Source organism: Cricetulus griseus (genome assembly GCF_003668045.3).
Source record: "Cricetulus griseus strain 17A/GY chromosome 1 unlocalized genomic scaffold, alternate assembly CriGri-PICRH-1.0 chr1_1, whole genome shotgun sequence".
In the NCBI taxonomy this organism is placed as follows: Eukaryota; Metazoa; Chordata; class Mammalia; order Rodentia; family Cricetidae; genus Cricetulus; species Cricetulus griseus.
In genome coordinates, this window is record NW_023276807.1 from 71,151,778 (window position 1) to 71,173,136 (window position 21,359).

Below are 21,359 nucleotides of genomic sequence, written 5' to 3' on the forward strand. Positions count from 1 at the left end.
AGTCACTACTGTCAGTTGTTTGACTCACAGGTCAGTGACACAAGAGAACATTCTTGAGGAAGGGGTCCTACCTCACCCTCAACAGAGAATTAGAAGTGTTCATGCATGTATCAAGCAGTGAGCTTTGTTTGTTTGTTGTTTCAATTCATGTGTGAGGAAAACAGGCAGAAGGTGCTTTGTAATAAGACAATGGAAATAGAATCTGGCCAAATGTGTGGAGAGAGAGAAAGGGAGGGAGGGGGAGAGGAGGAGGTGGAGAGAGAGGGAGAATGAAAATATGTCATATCAAGGCAAGCTACAACCAGAATTCAAGGAAAAGGTAGATTTTTTGAATTGTTTTCACAATATCTTTAGCAATGAGAAGATAAAATGATAAGATCATCTTCTTATTTAGATTGTAGAATAGTTATGTTAAAATCTATTCCCAAGACAAGAGTGGTAACACACATCTGCAATTTCAGCACCCAAGGGGCTGAGGGAGGAGGATTGAGAGAGCAAGGCTAGCCTGGCTTATAAGGGGACCCCTATCTTAAAAATAAATAAATAAAAATAATAACTATTTTAGTTACCTTCTTGAATGCCCCTCCCCTATCTTTTGATCAATATTTGAGTTTGTATATGTTGCCATAATATGCTTATTTCAATATGAAATTGATGTTTGCTTTATTCTGTCCTTTTTTCCCCCTTTTCTGTAAAGAAATAGGAGGAAAATTGCCTGCTTAGTTGTGGATGTTACATTGTTTACATGGGGATAGTCTTCACTTGCTATAGTTTTCTCTGATTTTCAGCCCATTTTTGTTTTCATTTCAGATCCAGAATTTTAAAACTTCTCACCATTGTCAGCACCGTGCCACAGATCTTTATCCTGCCACTGGTCTTGATATCATTTGTTATTGAATAAAATTTACTAATACCCTTATTTCAAGAACCCTGACAACAAAGCAAAATGTACAATGCAAGGGCAAATTGCTAGCTTTCCATTTCAACATATTGTATGAACATATTTGTCAGGTTTTGGGTCAGTTGAAACGATTTGGGCTAGAAACACACATCTGATAGGCAAAACCGAAAGGGTTCTTCATCTGTGCACTGACCTATTTTATCACGGACATGAATATTCATTTTCCAAACAGATGAGTCGTAGAGTTAAATGTCCAGATTTCCTGGTGTAAGCTGTACAAGCTGTGGAAGTCCTCTCTGCATTTAACTGAGTTGTATTTCAGTGTCTCGAGCTCTTTTTGTGGGGATTTACTCTGAGAATGAAACTAGATATAGCTTTGTCCTTCTGGACTCATGCATTTCATCTCTAAAGTGACTGGAATCTGTAGCTCCAAAGATTCACACTGTGTTGTCCAGGGCCAGTGTTAGAATGATCACAATCCCATCAGTTAGTAATTAAGCCAGGGTGTTGATAATGGCTCAACAGCACATTTGGTTGTTTCTGTTGTTAAAATACGTACGTGATGGGTATGATACATTTTCTGCTCCTGAAGGAGAACAAGCAAAACTGCTGCCTCCTGGTGGCTGCTTCAAGGTGTGTTTATAGCACAGGCCAAAGGCCAGCTGGTGCATTAACTCTGAAAAATACCACCCTTACTTTTCTCTGATACCATGCACTCAGAGAACAGGAAATGCCGAAATCTTACTGACTGCCCAGGGATAAGACTGAAAATGGAAAACCAGAAATAACTAGTCAAGACCCACTGTCAGATAAATTTTAGAGAGAATTCATAAGTCCTATCTTTCAACTTAATCATCCATCTTAATTTGCATAACTTAAATTTATTTTCATTTTACCCAAAATTCCTATCTGATTTCCCCCCTTGATTTCCTGGCTATTCACAGGGTTTAAGCTGATGAAAACATACATTTTCTGAATCCTACCATTTATGAAGAAATACAGTAATGCATCTTCTTCCTTTTGTTACCCAAAGTTGATGAAGCACTTATGACACATTGAATGAGTTATTAATTGTATTTTATTGGAATCCAGAAAACTGTCTGAATATGTTTGCTTGTGATTATGTATGCATGATCTGGATGGGTATAGAAATTGCTGAGTCACACTGTCGGAGCAGGGGAGTGGTGTGAACAACTGTCATCACTACTGTCCTCACTAAGCGAAGCATCATCACACTTTAGCCAGAACTGTGTTGCTTAGCCTAATTCGGTTGCCTTGAAAAGCAAGGTAACAAAGGACGCAGCCTGTGCATTTCTAGAAGAAAATAGAGGTATGTCTAAGACCGGCCAAGAAGACCGGGTCTCCCTGCCTAGAGTAGGAAGGACTAATTTAGCCTGTGTAAGTCATGGCCATCTGCATTCACCTTCATTAGGGCATTCATGGCTTGATTCACTTACTCATTCATTCATTTATTCATTCTCAATCACTCACTCATTCATTCAGGGTAACAGTGGCTGGGTCTCACCCAAGATCCCTGTACAACTCTATCAGCGAGTCATCAGACCCAGTTCTGTTCTTTGGGGGTGTGAGGTGTTGGGGAGGGGGAATTTTTCATATGGTCATTTAGATACAATTCATTAAAACTGGCTCATATAATTTAAGCAAATTCTCAGTTTTACATGTTTATGCAACAGAATTTGATAATTTACATGATTTATCTCATAAATTAAAAGCTGAAATCCCAGTTCAATGGGGTCAAGCTTCTCATAAGCACCTAGACTGACACATCAAAGTCTGCATCACACCATCTTTGGAAGTACTTGTATTTTATCATGTTTTACACTGAGGACACTCATAAGTCTTATGTATATTTTACTAATTTGTATTTATGAAAGCAAAATATTCTAAAAAAATTGAAATGTGTAGAATGCATACTAAATTCAGCAAATTTCATTTAAAATGTATACCATTGTAGACTTTGGGGATCCCCTTTTGAGGGCCTTACCCTCCCTGGGGAGTGGAGGAGAGGTGGTTAGGGGCAGGTGGGATGTTGGGGGGAGGGGAGGCAGAGGGAGAAAGGATTGGCATGTGAAACAAGCTTGTTCCTAATTTGGACTAATAAAAGAACAAAAAAAGAAAACATTTTTAAAATAAAAATCAAGTTTCTATTTCCTAAAAAAATGCATGCCATTGATTCTACAACTATATAAATTAATAACTGTACACATATCCCTGTGAAGGAAAGACAGGGAGGCAGGGAGTGGGAGAGAGGTGGGGGAAACTAGAGAATCAGAGCCAGAAAGATATACTTCTTAATTGGAGGTGGTCCTTAATTTGCTCAATAGACAATTCCAGGTACGTCCCTGGCTCCTTCCTAGTTAGCAAAATCATTATTCATACCAGGCATTCATAGGGTTTGAAGCTTGTGTCAAAAACTCACGAATACTGTGAGCCTCTGCCATACTCTAAGTCTTTCACTGTGTGTGTGTGGGCGGGGCGGCGTTGAATGTGCCCTTGCAGAAGGATTTTGCTGAGATATGGCAGAGTTGCAGAACATATTTCCACATCCAAACCAAATCAAAGTTCTTCCCTAATGGAGATTCTTCTTCTTCCTCTTCCTCCTCCTCCTTCTTTTTCTCCTCCTTCTCCTCCTCCTTCTTTTTCTCCTCCTTCTTCTTCTTCTTCTTCTTCTTCTTCTTCTTCTTCTTCTTCTTCTTCTTCTTCTTCTTCTTCTTCTTCTTCCTCCTCCTCCTCCTGCTCCTCTTCTCCCTCTTCTCTTTCTCTTTCCTTTCCCTCCTCTCCTTCCTTTCCTTTTTACCTCCTTCCTCCTCTTCCTCCTCTTCTTCCTTCTTCTGCTTCTCCTCCTCCTGCTCCTCATTCTCCTTCTCTATCTTTTCTTTTCTTTTCTTTTGGTAATGAGGTTCTCTCACCACTAAGTTAGCTCTTAATCACTGCCTCACATCCCTGGCCTGTAATTGTGTTTGGTTTTTGTTGTTGGTTTTTTGCTTGTTGGTTGGTTGGTTTGTTTTTTGAGAGAGTCACACTAAGTTTTCTGGGTTGGCCTTGAACTGACTGTGTATCACAGGCAGGTCTGAACTTGTGATTGCAGTTCTGCCTCAGCCTCTGGAATACTAAGCATCACAGGCCTACACTATCCAGCTCCAGCTTGGAAGCAGTGCTTCCTACAACTTCCAGACACCAGTCATAGAGTAACATGAGCTAGTCTTGACTTTGAATTGACAGTGGTGTAGGTTGTGATGTGTTTTGATGTGTGAAGTGGAGCTTGAAGTGAAGCTACCATAAAAAGTGTTCCTAGTTGTTGTATCTTCTATGGGATCATGTCCAAATTGTGTGACTTCTCTGAGCTTGGTTTACACATGTTGGTGTTTGGGATGAGGGCATTTGCATGGTGTGCATATGGAAAATGACCATCAAGGACTGGTAAAGGTCTTTACTTCACCATCCTCATTACTCTGCCCTTCTCTTCTCCCCCCTACCCCACTTACTCTTATCCCTACTCTGACCCCTCTGGCCACTCTCTTTCAAAGAACATCCTTCTCTTGGTGAATCCACAGAATACTGACGCCGTGTTTTACATGAAACTGGCAATGCACCCCATCCACCTTACATTGCCCACATTAATTTGATTAGTAGTATTTTTGATGACAAAGAGAAGTCTTTTTTAATAAAAAATAATCTCAAATCTCTCCCTTTTTCCTCTCCCCCATCTGGGCATATGTTTGCACATGCCACAGACAGTATATGACACCAACTGTGGAGAGCACTATGTTTAAAGAACCAAGTCACAGGCTGGATTGTGGTGATGCATGTCTTTAATTCCAGCACTGGGGAGGCAGAGGAAGGCAGATCTCTGAGGGTTTGAGGCCAGCCTGGTCTACAGAGTCAGTTCAAGGACAGCCCAGGAGCTACACAGAGAAACCCTGTCTTAAAAAACAAAACAAACAAACAAAGAAAACAAGTTACTCAGTACTGCCCATGTCTGGAATGCATATACACTCAGCCAGAAAGTAGGCTTTCCCTCCGTCTTCCACCTTTAGGTATTGAGTCATTAAGATGAGGTGACAACACTGGCCACTTGTTAGGTGTCAGGCACGATCCATCATGATGATAGAAAAGCCATGCCCCTGGTCATGAGAACCATGAAGACCACACAGTCTGCCTAACCTAGAGCACTACCTTCCTTGAGCATAGGTAGCCAGCCCCCTGTTCCCATATAGCTTTCATGAGTCTGATGTTGGTAACTCAAGCTGTAGCCACATGGCATGTTCTTGGTACAGAAAGACTGCTCACATATCTCCAAAAGCATCACCTATTATTAGTTCTACAAGGTGCATAGCAATATATGATGGCCAGGCTGCAAGAAAATGGGACTGTCCACACAGAGTGTGACAAACTTATATTTTTGTTTTTTCTTATATTTCCTTCTGTATGAGGTAGTTAAGGTGCTCCATCCTAACTACATGCAGAAAAGAAATGAAGAAAGCTGCATGTTCCAGTGAATTTTGGGCTGCTCATGACAGTTCTACAGAGGACACCTTGGCATTCACTATAGATCCTGGAATCTCACTCTCATGCACTTATCTAATGCCAACTGTTCCAGCAAGCATCACACAGGTCTTACAGACTGAAGTCTGCTGGCACATCCCCCACCCCATAGGTGACTACACCCCCTCTTCACCTGCTGTCGGCAGCGAGCTTCCACTTATCCTAGGCTCTTCCATTTTCTCTTCTTCACAAGATCGGTTTTCCCCACTATTCCAGCATTCTCAATTCACTTGGGATGGGGTACCACCAAAGGATCCTGTATGAAAGTTCTTATACATCTTTGCAAAGTTACAAGTGCCAGTAGAGTCCCCAGCCCTTTCAGGCCACTTAAACCAGACCAAGTTCAAATGAGCCACAGAGTAGCGGCCTGTGTGGTGTATGACATTACTGCACTCTCATGGCAGAGCCTGGGTGGTGCTGTGTATTCTTGTCTCATCTCAACTTCCAAAAAGTCTGTTGAGAAACACCACCTGCCTTGGAACAAGGTGCTATGCAGCCCCCGTGAAAAGAACATCTGTCCCCTCAGAAGCCCACAATAGACCTCCATTCACCTTGTCACCCCCATGACAATTGTGTGAGGTATCTTATTAGATGCTCATAATTCTCTCTGGAGGAGTGAATGCTTGCTGGTTATGTGTGAGCATCATGATGCACACATCACTTCTGATGTGTGAATGACCTACTTCTGGAAGTGCCCCCTTCCACCCCACCAGCCACACATACAACACAAGACATTGCTGTGTCCACATGAAGGATGTGTGGCAAATTCCTAAGGGAATCCCATGAAAGACAAATAAAAGGCCAGCTGCCTCCAGAGTCCTATGGGCACCAAGGTGCTTCCAGCTTTGACCTACAGCTCCTGGGACCCAGTGCAGAAAGGGACTTGGAAGGGAAGTCAATGAGGTCATTGGGATATGTCCATTTGAACAATGCACATCAGCTCCCTAGGCAGAAGTTGGGAGGCTTATAGAGAAGGCCTACAAGGCCAGGATCCTAATCAGGCCAGGCACATGTCAGCCAGGTACAGGAGGACTATGGAGCATAGGCTACTGAATCAGTGAGTCCAGGTACCTCACCATCAGAGTCTGGATGGGAGGGGAGGGAGATGTTGCCCCGAGATCCACAGGCCAGAGCTGTAGAGCTCTGAGTCTGTGTGTGTGGGATTCTGGGATTCTGGGATTATGATTTTCCCTCAGAGCCTGACTGATAAAATGGAGTAGTGAAATTAGTCAACCCAGTAGAGATTCCTCTAACGCAGAATGGAGGAGGAGGTCACTCAGGTCAGGTCCACCAGGTTGGTGAGAGGAAGGAAATCAGGAACAAAGCTCATGCTTTGTTCATTCAGAAATCAGAGATTTGTGGGCACGAGACCCATGCAGTAAGAGATAGAGCCCAGCACTGTGCTAGAGTGTGGAAGGGGCAAAAGGGGTATAAATCCTCAGAAAGGAACAGGCTGATTTCCAATTTGGATTCTGTAGAGCCTGGGACGTTAAAGAGTGTAGTAGGAGTTTCTTGTCCTGCTAGGTCCCACTGCCCTTTAGCCCAAATAAACACACAGAGACTTATATTAATTACAAAATTGTTGGTCAATGGCTAGGGCTTCTTATTGGTTAGCTCTGTCTTAATTATTAATCCATTTCTATAAATCTATGTATTTCCATGTATTCTTGGCTTAGATGAGAATGTCTGAACCTGTTACTCCTTTGGCAGCTACGTGACATCTCCTCAAGGCCCTTTCTCTGCCTACCTTTCCCAGAATTCTCCTTGTCTCCTAGTACCACCTATCTCCCTGCCTTTACTGGCTGTTGGCCAAACAGTGTTTTATTCATCAACCAATGAGAGAAACATATATACAGAAGGACATCCCCCACAAAAAGAGGGTGAAACAAAGGTTTTAGATAGCTCAGTGTGTAAAAGTCATGGAAGGAGAAAGAGAATGAATATTTAGGCATCATTACAGTAAGAACAATTGTGTCACAAAAGTGGACATTTGAACTGTATGGATGATAACTTTTGGGGAACCAGCAAAGGGAAAAAAATAGACATGCTCAACAAGGAAGACATAAGAAGGAGGCCCCAGGTAAGGAAGGCTGGACAAAGCAAGTCTCAAATCAGGATGCTGTCATTTGGGAAGATATGTACCTGTCCTTTGAACCCTTACTGGTGAGGGATCAAATAAGATACATGTGACTTCTGTGTCTGGGTGTGACAGCAGAGTGACAAAGCCACTTGGAGTAGATGAGGTTAGTGGAGGGCCCTGCATAAGCCAAGTCATGGGAGAGAAAATAATCAAGGACAACGTGGAACAGAAGTGATGCTCTCTCAGTAGTGAAGAGTGGTGATAAACAGCTTCCTGTCAAATTTCCGGCATTCTTTATTTCTTTTCTTCTGAATGGTGATAGAGACAGACAAACTCTTCTTGGGTCCCTTCATCTCCTAAGCACACAGACCACCCTGAGGTGGGCTTCTTTGCTACTCAGGCAAGCACAGTTGAGTGACTTGGATTGTGTCTGCCCTGTAGTCACATACTGGTGACTCCAACATTGTCACACCTGGAGTAGCAGGCTGGTGTAGGGTGGCCCCATAGCTTTGAGAGCAACTCTGCCCCTGTATGAGCTAATCTTGCAACCCATATTGGCATTGGGACTGGATTGGGTGGGCTTGGAAATGAGGTCTATCTCCAGACATCATGGGAAATTCTGAAGGACAAAGCTAGCCCATCAGAATAGAGGATCCAAGAAGTGGGTTAGCAATAACAGGCAAGAAGATGGTCGCCTTACTGTTAAGGAAATGTCCAGCCCCCCACTGTGTTAGAAGCACGTGTGTGTGTGTGTGTGTGTGTGTGTGTGTGTGTGTTGAGCCAGCACAAATGAACTCTGTGTTTCCTCTCTGAGACTCAGCTCAATCTTAGGAAGCATACATTTTTTTCTTTGCCTCCTGCTTAGAGTAGACCATGCCTTCCAGTTTTGGGGTATAGACAGTGCTCCCCAGAGAGAACAGAATGTCCATATGAAGATATACTTACTCCAGCTTTGACTTTTGAGTCTCTGACCCACTTTAAATGGTACAATATATACTCAGCCGAAAAAGTGAAGTAGCTACAGGCAGCTGCTCTTTCAGACCAACAATTAATAATGCCAGTTCTTGTATCCCCACACACTGCAGACTCAGGCACTAAAGCCTTGGCCCATATAGATGTGGATTTAGTGAAACACATCAGCAATGTGACGCAGTCTGAGGAAGTCTTTTCTAGAGTGAGAGGACCAGGGAAAACCATCTTGGTTTTAAGATAAGAATATTTTAAAATTTATTTGTATGTTTTGTGTGTGTGATGTATGTATGTATGTGTGTATGTTTGTGTGCATATGTGTATGTATATGATACACATAGAGGGCAGAAGTGTCATGTTATATGTATGTTTGTATGCATGAATGCATATGTATATATATGGTATACATAGAATTCAGCAATGTCATGTTTTGTGTGTATGTATATATGTATGTATGCTTGTATGTTTGCATGAAAACGTGTGTATATGATACACATAACATCCAGAAGTGTCATATTGTGTGTGTATGTATGTATGTATGTATGTATGTATGTGTATGTTTGTGTGCATATGTGTGTATATGGTACACATAGAAGCCAGAAATGTCTTCTTTGACTGAATACTGCCTTATGTGGAAAAACGGTTCTCCCGTTGAGCCTGGAGTTTGCTGACAGGCTGTCTGGCTAACCTGCCCCCAGGAAGCTTCCTGTCTCCACCTCCATAGTGCTGGGATTGCAGGTCTATAGGCCCAGCTGCTGTGCTGGAGCTTATGGTGTGCTGGATTCTCCGCTCAGGGATTTATACTTCACAGCAAGCACTTGACTGACAGAGCCATCTCCCTAGCCAGTCCCCAACCATTTTCTTAAATATTGGACATCTTTTAAAATATATGTTACATTCATTTACTTACTCTGTGTGCATCTCTCTCTCTCTCTCTCTCTCTCTCTCTCTCTCTCTCTCTCTCTCTCTCTCTCTCTCTGTGTGTGTGTGTGTGTGTGTGTGCTCCTGAGTGTGTGTGCAACAGCCTTCACAGGGAGGTCAGCTTTCAGGAGTGAACTCTCTCCTTCCACCATGTGGGTATCCTCTATACTTAATGACTTCTTCAGGCACAAGCAGTGGGCTAGTTTACAGTGCCAGTCATGGGTTCCCTCCTAATGATGGAGCCTTAAGCATAATTACATTTTATTTCCAGATGTAAATACCACTATTGCGCCTTTTGGGATACCTTGTCATTCTGACCCCACATTAAAGATGGTGAATAAATAAGTAAAGACATTGTCACAGGCACACAGTCAGCACACAGTAGCTCCCAAGGAAAGCAGAGGCAGTTACAAGCACCCACCCATTATATACATCACTTAGTGCTATATTCCCAGGCAAGAATCCATTCTTCCTAGTACACTGTTCAGATTTTTGCTAGCATGCTTTGTTTTTAATTTTTTGAGTCATTTGTTTTTCAATGGTACAGAATTGCCTTTTCCGCCAAGCAAATCTTTTCCAGTTAATGCTGGAATATTCTAGCAAATGTCCTCTGTGCCTGTGTTGCCTCTTTTATCACAAACATGTATTCATGGGGAAAAGATAATTCTTTCATTATATAAAAATTATTTCTCTGCCTTAGTCTCTCAAGTGATGATAAAATATTTCTTCTCTGTCCTCACTGTTCTGTTTTGTTCACCTGGTTTCCTCTAACTGATTTCCAATAGATGCCTCGGAACTGAAACGTATTTCTCAAATGGGAGCTTTCTATGCATATCCAAACATTCAAGTCTGTCACAACACTGATGGGCAGGGTAGCTGGCTGCAGGTGAGCTAGCTCACTGTAGTAACTGGAGCTCTTCTGTATGCAGTTCCTGCCTGATGATGAGACAAACAGCTTTGGTTGCTTTCTCCTTTAAGCAAAAACAAAAATCTGCAATGGAAATACAATCAACTCAGAATAAAAAGTGGGTCTCTCTCAACCACTGGAAAGGATGGATGAGAAGATATGTCCATATCTCAAAATACATCTACACTCCATTGTCTGTGGGTCAAGAGGGGACATACACAGGTCATAACCTGACAGTCAAACATATTGATCTGAAGGAGTATAAAACTGCCTAGGGATGCAGCTCCATTGATGGAGTGTCTGCCTAACATGCTAAAGGCCCTGGGTCCCATCTCCAGCACAGCATAAAACAGGCATGTTGGCACACACTTGTAATGCCAGGACTTGAGGATGGGGGACAGGAGGATCAACCTTGATTGCACAGTGATTTCAAGGCCAGCCTGGAACTCTGTCTAAAAATTAAAAACAGCAACAACAAAGGTAGCCACTTGGGTAGGGTTGGGAACAGAAGGTACAGTGGGTCCCATAGACATACTTGGGATAATTTTCTAGAATGTGCAGGAATATGACTTAAACTAGAGCATTCTAAGCTTTAGAGTCCACAAATGTGCCGCGAGGGCTCTCATTAGTATCCAGTTTTCTTCTTAGCCTGCAATAGGAACATGCCCCATTGCTTCTAGCACCTAGCAAAGGTAATTAAAGCCAGGAATCACAAAGCCCACAGACTACTCTGAGACCATGGAGCCACTGACACCATAAATGCTGCATCTCATGTCATCATAGGTCACACAAGGATAGGTTGATTTAAAAGGGCACCTACAACCCCTGCTTTACCCCTCAATGCAGTTTAGACAACACTTCATTTTTTTCTTCTTCTGAAACTGATGCCTCTGCCTTTATTCGGTGTCATTAGTTGGTGTGTCCAAAGCTTACCACCCTGGGCACCCATGAGACTCCTGGGCTTCCCAGCTGAAATGCAAGGTTTCTCGACTAGCTATCTTTTCTGTTGATGCTGTTTTGAGATCCATCCCGAGCCCCATGCAAACAGGCATAAAGTGATAAGGGTGAAGGTGTACCACCTATGGATGACCTTGTGAATAAAAGTTACTTCAGCCATCTATAATCATGCATGGATTTCACATTCATTTTCCCCTCCTTTAGAAACCTTTTCTTCAAAGGATAAAACTTTACTTTTATAACACTAACAAGAAATTATGAGACAATCCCCAAACCATCAGCTAATAATAAATGGATTTTGGTGAATGACCCAAATCAGTTTGTTTACAGTCTTCTGAAAACCCTGTTAGGGCTTCATGCATTCTTGAAAACATCTTCTGATAAAGCACAGCATAACCACTAAGAACAAAAGCTGGAAAAGTCTATAGATTTGAGCCTCAAATTCTGAAAATTTCCCCTCATTTACATACCTTTTATCCTTAAGGGAAAAAAAAATGATGTGACCAGTTTATGTATTCTAAACGTATGCTGAGGATCAAAGCTGGAAAAAAAAATGTAGCTTGCTTAGAAAAATACATAATTTTTTTAAATACTTGCCGTTTTATCCTCTTTCATGATATATTAATGTACATCTAATGCTGAGCCATCCATTTCTCAAAGTAGAATGTAATGGATGAAACGTGACCAAGATAGTATTATTTACCCCTGGAAACACAGAACCACCCACAGTTGCTGAAGACCTGAAAAGAAACCGAATTTCACTGATCTATGGTACTTCGTTTAAATTTAGACTTATTTCATGAAAGAAAAAAAGTGAATTTTCAACGTGTACTTCCTCCAGTAGCCACTACATAGAAAGAGATCATGAAGCCACTTGTTAGTAGATTTCATAAATACTTAGCAGACACTGATGAAGGGACCCTCTGTTTCCTAACGAAATGGAGCACATTATGTCTGATCTGTGCTGAGTGTTTCTGCTTTGGTGAGGGTTTCCGTGCCATTAGTGTGAGTCACAAATGCAAATACCCATTTGTTGTTGTTGTGCTGTGGCAAAAGCATGCTGTAACCAGCCCACATGTTTCTGCACCCGCGGCGGGTCGTCCATTCAAAGGGCCTAGCGCCATCTAGTGTCCAACCGAGGTATGAGACGTGGGAAAGCTGGGGAAACAACTGGATTTCTCTACACACTGCAGTGGGTTATTGAGGTCGTTGAGTTCTTTACTTTATCTATTAACTCGGTCCTGAAAACGTTAGCTTCTGCTCAAATCCACTGTTTATCAAGAGTTCTTCAAATTAAATACTTTTCATTCCTATAGGATAAGTCAGTGTCTAATACCTTTAGCTCTCACTGCAGATTCTCATAATGGCATTCTGCCCATGCTAAGCTACCAGTGTGTAAACCACACTCCCTCCGAGTTGTCTCCTGACCTGTGTGAAACCAAATCATGCTCTCCCAGCCCAGCCTTTTCCTTACAAGAGACGTGTGTAGCGTTCTCTCCACACTGCTGACTCTACTCTCCTTGCTTTTCAGATTGTCTACAAAGCCTGGCTCTGCTCCCAGTACTTTGAAGTCACACAGTTTAACTGCAGAAAGACGATTCCATGCAAGCAATATTGTTTGGAGGTGCAGACCAGGTGTCCGTTCATATTGCCCGACAATGACGAAGTCATCTACGGAGGCCTCTCCAGCTTCATCTGCACAGGTATGGCTGGCTGGGCGGGGCCTTGGATCTCCATCGGTTTGTTGCTTTCTTTTGCTCTCATACGCTGGAGCCTTCGCAAAGATATTTTTGCACTGTCTTCTGGAAGCATGGAAAAGCCTCCCTAACTGACTTAAACAAGAATAAACCTCTCCACCACACATCTACAACCAGTTGTGGGTCTCTATGAATGTCCCATAAGGATAACTGCAGGGCCCGGGGAGGGGAGGAGGGGAGTGTTTGTAATGACTACTGTGTATTTGTGGTGAATCTTGTCACCTATCCTAATTGGTATTGAGAACAAAAAAGAAATGTACGTCCAAGTCATACATGTACATATTGGTGTGTAAGAGTCCCAGGCAGGTGATTTCTACATTTTCTGCACTATATTGTTATACTTCTTTTGTCACAAAACACACACACACACACACACACACACACACACACAAACACACACACAAAAAAAAAAAAAACTCAGACTTGGCAGTTTCTGTCTCCAGAAACCCATGAGCATTATGTAGTTTAGGCAGACATAGAGTACAAAGTCAAAGTTAAGAGCAGTCTTGTTCTGAAACAGCATGCCATTGAGAACCACAACCCTTACTAGAGCACTGTGTTCACCGGAGTTCTTTATATTCTCTTAGAAGAGGAGGAAAGACCGAAGTTTTTAAACTATTTGACTTGATTCATGGCATGTTTAACATTTGGGTTTTGAGCATAAAAATAAGTCTTGGGAAACCAGAAAGTTCTCTTTGTATACTGGGCTTATAGGTGTTCCACTAATCAATGAAAGGACCAGAAAGATAGCTGCTATGTGAGTGAAAGTATTTGCTGCTGACCCTAACTACCTGAAATTCAGACTCTGGGGAGCAGATGGCAGAAGGAGAAAACCCGTCCCTTCAAGTTGTCCTATGACATGCAGGCACATACACAAGATTAATTTGATAATAAGAAAATATAACAAAAATAAAAGAGCACACGCAGCAGTTAAGAGCACTTGTTCTTGTAGAAGACCTGAGTTGGTTCCCAATACCCACATGGTGGTTCACAACCATCTGTAACTCTAGTACCAGGGGATCCAATGTCCCTTTGGACCTCTGCAGGAATCAAGCATGCATATAGTACACAGACATACATTAAGGGAAGACACTAATATACAGAAAATAAAATAAATAAAACAATGACAAGTTGAAATGCTCATTGTGACAGTGTATCACCTCAGGGTAACATACTATCAAGATACAGCCAGTGCCCTGAGAGCCTGCCCCAGCTGGCAGAAGGGCACTTATCCCATCACACAACCTAGCTTTTCACTGATGAACCACAATAACTGTCCCTAGCCCAGGCCTCTGCTAAGAGGATGTAGATGAGGGGGATATACAGGTTTGACAATAATAAACAAGAAGAGAGAGGGGCTACAGGGAGAGGGTGGAAGAAGAGGATGAAGAAGACAGGGGAAAAGGCAGGGGAGAAGGAGAAACTAAGAATGGGAAGCAAGAAGAGAGAGAAAGCAGATGGGGAAGGAAGGGTGAGAAAGGAGGAAAAGAGGAAAGAAGGCAGTAAAGGAAGGAAGGAAAGAAGGAAAGGAATGAGGGAAGGAGTTATGAAAGAAAATCTTTTTTTCTGGGGGGAAACACCAGAAACAGGCTTTAATTTATGTTGACTTTCCCACAGAGCTTTCCATAAATGACCATAAAAATTAAAGGCCTACATTCTAAAATTCTGTCCAAGGGACACTCATGGCATCTGGCTTTCTGTGAAGGTCTTAGTTCTTTCCCTCATAGCATGCAGTCCTCTCCTGGGCTGCTCAGTGGGTCCCACCAGGAACTCATGAACTCAAAAGCCCAAAGGGAGTTTTGAGGTCCATGTGTTGACCTTCTGCCATCTCCTGGCCTCTATCTGTGTTTGTAGAGTTCTTTCTCTGGACACCTTCAGACTATAGGATGCAAAAGCAGTCCCAAGTATCTTCTGCACTGAAAAGGCTCCTGTAGAGCTTGCATTTTTAGTTGTTTTGGGTTTTGTAAAATCTGCTGGTTTGTAGCCTCAGCGACATCTCTAAGGAAAGGTGACAAAAGAAGAAATCTGTCACTGGCCCAGAAGATAAAGCCAGCTCCTGGAGGCCTCTCTGCTGTCTGCTTTCTGTATGCTCTGTGACCCTTATTGTTACTGAGTTCAGAACGCTACAGTTAGTTTTTCAGGCACACCACGCTGTTTTCATACATACACCAGAAAGAATTGTGCCCTTTTCTGGTGTGGGGCAAGGCTTTGATGGAAGCTCTATGTCCAGGCTGATCACTGGCAACTGTCGTCCCTACCTGAGGTTGCAAAGCCCCTCAGACTTTGAGTGAGTGGCTGCAAGAACTTATACTAAAGTCACCGTCCTGCTCCTTCCTGCCTGGCCATGTGAGGAGACTTCCAGGCATGACCAAAAGCAGACTCTGTATCTAGAAAAGCCAGAAACTCAGGAAGGCCCCTACTGAGGTTCATAGTACTCAGACTGGCTTCTGGAAGAGTGATGCCTTCTGGAGCTCAGCACTGGCTCCCCAACTGTGACTTAAATGGTCTCTGAAGCTCCTTGTTGCAGATACACACAGACCCACATACCACCTTGGAGTGGATGGAAACTGGCACATTCTTGTACATGTACTGAATGAAAGGGTCTTCTAAACTCAGGAGGGAACAGGTTCAAAAGGGAACTCATGTGTGACCTCTTTACCATGGCTACTGTTATGCCAGGGCTCCTCACATGCAGATATACAGCAAGGGTCCTGTATGGTCTATACTAAACATGGTCTATAAATACAAAACAAAACAAAACCCCACCATCTAAATCAGAATTCCTGCTCTTTCAAGGACTAGTGCATCTCTCGGTCCTCACCAGAGAAGCCTGTTTGCAATAAATGGAGACTAATGCAGAGACCCACAACCAGTCCAGGCACAGAAAATAAGAGGCTAAATGTGACATCTGTGTCACATCCCCCCCGCGGGGGGGCGTTGGGGGGCTCTCGGATTACTGAAGAAGAGGCAAAAAGATTTTAAGAGTCAGAGTCAGTATACGACTAGGGAGAAAGAGTGTTTGGGGAAGCTGTACGTATTAACTCACATTTGTCACATCCTGCACAAGAACCATGCATGCTTAAACCAAGCAAAACCAGAGTGTGCCAAAGGGAGGGGAGCACAAAGTCCTGCCCCTGGATGAGGAGCTGTGGGTGGTTGATAGCTGCTAGGAGAGGAAGAACCGGTTTTCTTTAGTGTGTGTCCCCTGATTAGTCGACCATACTCTAGTGGAAAGCTACACACACTGCAGAATCTATGGGCTACAGAAATTGGAACTGATTGGGTTATTAAAAAGAGGGTGGAGACAAAGCTGGGTGGGTAGAGAGGAGAAATATTTGGGAGGAGCTAATAGAGGGAGTTGATGTGATCAGAATATATTGGCAAAATTCCCAAATAACTTTAAAAAATGAAAGAAAAGAAAAAGGAAAGGGGGAAAAGGAATACTAGCATCTCTTCAAGTTCGACAGATTTAATGAGAGTGGGTTTTCTGACAGATCTTATGAGTGTGGGTTTTCTGTGGTTTCTTTGAGGGTAGAGAACCCCTTCATAACACTAAGAACTAACTACATGTGGCCTTGCCTGGTGCTACAGGGAGACCAGTTCTCTCCAGGGATGTGGTCACCAAGACTTCAGTGGGACCCTTCAGTTCCCTTAGACATGAGTGGAAACTTCTAACTCCTTTAGCAGCAAACAGTGCAGCTCAGACAAGTAAAATTCTGGTAGTTTCCAAACACAGGTTTTCTCAAAACAGCTATGAATTCAAGTCAACATTTCACCACATTGCTTCTTTTGCTTTTGATACTGAGGTATGGCCTCCCGTAACCCAGGCTAGCTTTGAGCTCCGTATGGAACTGAGGGTAACCTTGACTGCCCAGTCCTTCTGCCTCTGTCTCCTTAAGTACTGAAATGACGGATTCAACAGTATGCCTGATTCACAAAGTCCTGGGGATCAAACGCAGAGCCTAGAACATCCTTGGACACCTGAATCCATTCCTGGCCCTCATTGGAGGCCACCTGAGCCGAGTCCGGGCCCTGGTTCTTTTTTTTTTTTTTTTTTTTTTTTTTTTTTTTTGTGGCACTTACAAAACTTAGCCATGTCCTGAACTTTAACTCTCAGATGTAACGCTCTGATAATCAACACAGTAACCTGACCCTTATTAAGCCAGCAGGATTTACTAAAGAGCCGAGGAAGCAAGCCTGTCTACCATGTTAAATTGTCTGACTTGGGGCGCTGTGCTCATGCGCCAACGTTCTGGCCGCAGATCTAGATGACACAAGGGCTTTTGCCTGTGTTTAATTCTGCTTTGGGTAAAAAGGGGGCGATGAACTGAGATGCTTCTTGGTTTTTCCATTGAAGAACAGAACTGACATGACGGGAGGAATGTTTGGGAGGTAATTAGGGAGAAGTTCCGGGGTGTTGTCAGGGCAAACTGTCAGTCACTACTGGGGTGGTTGAGTCACAGCAACTCGCGTTTTTTGATATTTTTTTTCCTGCTGCAGGCCCCATCACAGGTTGCCCTGTTAGGGAGGGTCTCCATCTACAGAGAAGGGCGGTGACCACCGTCTCACTACCCAGCCTCCACTCTAGTAATTACAGTGTTTCCCTCTCTGCCCTCCCGCACCGGGTCCAGGGCTCCCAGAGCAATCCTTGAGTGCTCACCGGTAACAGGGAGCTGAGATTCAGGAGACGGGAAGCAGCAGAGTGCCACAGCTGTGGGTGCTATGGTAACAAACATGGGAAATTACCCTTTGATTGATGGATAAAGTAGGCCTGATGTCATTTGCCGCTCCAAATTCACAAGAACAAAAGTAGAAGTTGGTCCGCTGGGGGTTACTGACAACGAAGATAAAACATATTTTGAGAATTCCGTGTAAATTCTGCATCCCATTCTTTTAGCTGTGACAAGGATAGGGTTATGTTTCTGCCTCTAGGGAAAACACCGTAGGATGCTTTTGTTCCTTCCTTGCCAGGTGGATTAGCTAAGGTGGTGGATGGCACATCCTAGTGGCAGGTAAGCGGTACTGCAGGGCATCTGAAACCTTCCTGCACATAGGAAAAGGCTCTCTCTCTCTCTCTCTCTCTCTCTCTCTCTCTCTCTCTCTCTCTCTCTCTCTCTCTCTCTCTCTCTCTCTCTCTCCTCTCCCTCCCTCCCTCCTCCCTCCCTCCCTCCTTCCCTTCCTCTCCCTCTCTTCCTCCCCCCCACACACTCGCGCCCGCACCCACACAAAGATCATAAAGGAGTCTTTAAATTTTTAAAGTGGCTTCTCATTACCGTATTGTAGTAGAGAAATATGCTTTCTATACATTTTAGTGTCAACGTCTCAGCTGCTTTTCTATTTCCGCATTTAAACTGTATGTAGGTATGTTCAAGTACTTTTCAAAATTCAGTTCTGAGGGTGAGGAGTATATCAAGCAAAAAAATTAATAAATCTCAGTAAGATTATGAACCTTGAAGTCAAAAGACAAATTTAAAGAGACAAGATACTGCTAGAATAAAATAGAGAGAAAAGATAAACAGGCCACAAAATTAAATGTGTGGTTGTTCTAACTCCTTTCTGTAGAACCTGGCATTTACAGGTATCCAATAACTCATCTAGATCTACATCCTACTATCAATTGCTCTTGTCTTCTACCTTCAAATGTCTGCCTTAGCCAAGGGCTCACACTACAGGGAACAAAATTTTGGATGTCGAGATTCTTCTGGAAGCTATGGAAATACATGCCTACTGTAAGGCTCCCTTCTTTGTACAATTAGTGAATTTCACTGAACCCATGGAATGAGTGAGTACTCAGACAGAAGAATTTCCCCTCAGACAGATACACACCCCCAGTCCAGTCTGATGGTGGCAAGGAGATGGCTGAATTGCAGTGGAGGCTGGGGATTTCCCACTTGTCTGTGAAGAGCACAGAGTGTGGACTAGCATGCATCCTGTGTGCTCATAGAGAGCCTGAGAGAGCTTGTGGGTACACTCACATCGCTCCAGATTTGTAGGTGGCAGTGTGCTACCCTCCACAAGCCTGCTGCTCTCCACAGCTTTGTGAAAATTCTGACACGCCTCCAGTGAGCCTTCTGTTTTGCATCCTACAGCTTTCATGATCTAAGTGGAGAAACTAAAGGAATAGACCAGGAGAGTTGAATAATTTGAGCCTGGAGCGATGCTGGTAGGAACTGGAGTTGAGCTAGTCCCAAGAAGAGTCCAAGTTGAATCACAGGGATCCAGGAGTCACTGTTCCAGGTCATCAAGGCTGTGTCCAGAGCAATTCAGGAACATGTTGGAGAACACTGGTTGGTAGTATTTAGAAGGCTTCCCTGACATCAGGCCTCAACTGTCCTTGAACCTGACAAGAAGCTCACAGTCTCTGTTTCTGGCATCCATGTGCACTCGTGTGGGGACACCAGAAGGAACTACCTCTGTTGGTCTGTTGAATATGTGGAATTTCAGGTTAGACAAGAAAACTTAGCGAAGTCAGGGTTATCATAGCAGGAGGACTGGGTTTCTTGGTCCATCTGCCTGTTTCACCTGCACTTGAAACATCTTTGTGAAGAATCAACCCCAGTCTGTAGCTGCTGCAAACTGAACTTGCTTGACCACTGCTGTTTTTCCCTCACAGATATAGATTCAGCCCTCATGGGAACAAGCCTGGCAACCCACCTTTTCTTAAACTGGGATGCATTGTCAAATTCAGGGTCATGAAATATCAACAACAGTAAAAGGTCTCTGTGCAATCACCCAAAAATAATTCAAAAGCAAGTGTAAGATGAATTTTTGGTATTTCTGTCAGGGCTCACCAGAGTTGTGCTGTAACTTCAATAAACACACAGTAGGGGTACACTCTCAACTGTGTAGCATCGACAAAAGTTGCCACAAACCCAGGCTCACATTAGAGACTGTTGGATGCTGTGAATTTTGTTTTTGTTTTGTTTTGTTTTGTTTGTTTTGTTTTGTTTTGTTTTGTTTTTGTAGGAAGTTTTCTGCTCTTACGGGGCCAGGATGGGTTAGTTACAGGAAAGAAAGACTATTTTATGCCATCATTTTTCAACATACCAATTTTAAATTTATGTGTATTAGGGTCGTCTTGTTTTAGAATACTTGATTGTATAAATCACTGTTTGAGTTATTGGCTTCAGTTTCACAAAAATTACCAAAAGAATTTTGGCTTCAGATTATGACAGAATTTCCATCAGTTTTTTAAATGGTCTTAAATGTGGTCCTGTTACTTTGTACTAAAGATTTATGCAAAGTGACATTTTCAGCATGATGACTGCTGACTCAAACTATTGATCAGCTCTGGAAAATGTTGAAGATGCTGGATCCTGCAGTATGAAATATTCACCCAAGATTCAGTTCTTTGGGCAAAAATAAACCAGCATACCCATATCATTAGTGTAACCACTGACTTACATCTCTTATCTATAGCAAAACTCAGTGTTTACTAAAGAAAAATCAGAAAACCAATTTCTCTGTGACTTACTATCAATAATGTTAAAAATATCTAGAGTGAAAAGGGATCACAAATGGAAAATGTTTAAGAATCCTTGCCTAGTCCAATATTGCTTTTCCAAGTCTGTTATTGCAAAAGCAAAAAATAATTACATACTTCCCAGCTATTGGTCCATCATCAATGTCATAAGTGGAACAGTCAGCTGCCCTGAAAGTAGCTTAGGAAAAATATCTCCCTTGTGTGATAGAGCAAAGAATCCTTAGTGAGCTCACAGAACTGGAAGCCCATGACTCCTACCTCTTCCTCACAGGTTGACATCATTCACAAAGACACTCCCTGACTCCCCACACCATACATCACATCAAAAATGGATGTCATGAGTGTTTTGCAACATGACCACTTCCTTCCTTCCTTCCTTCCTTCCTTCCTATTTTTCTCCTTAGGTTAAATAAAGACAAAGACTGTCTAGCTCTCTGTTCCTGGAAAAGCTTGTGGTCAGATGGCTAGCTCTGTTAGCCAGATGGTGAGTGAGAGTTTTCAGATATCACCCTCTGTCTTGAACACTTGTGCGCTCTTACTCTTATTCCCCCACCCTCGGACACACACACACACACACATACACACACACACACACACACACACACACACACACACACACACACACACGAGCTCATAGATATATCCCTATCATCAAAAGACGGGCAAAGCTTCTTATGTGTGTCACTAAATATGGCTGTGACTCAAACTGGCATTGTTCTATGTATTATAGCTCTCATATAAAATACAGTCATTATGATATAGCAACAAATAACTAATGTATTTATAACATTCTAATATACCATTCATATATGCATGTG

General features: G+C 42.9%; 1 protein-coding gene across 1 annotated transcript in view; it reads left to right on the forward strand.

The window, feature by feature from the left end:
• Positions 1 to 21,359, forward strand: part of Fam155a (family with sequence similarity 155 member A) — a 490,329-nt gene that overhangs the window by 451,065 nt on the left and 17,905 nt on the right. The window contains exon 2 of the mRNA XM_027387886.2: positions 12,833 to 13,004. Coding sequence (XP_027243687.1) covers positions 12,833 to 13,004 — 172 coding nt within the window. The remainder of the gene's footprint in view (positions 1 to 12,832; positions 13,005 to 21,359) is intronic.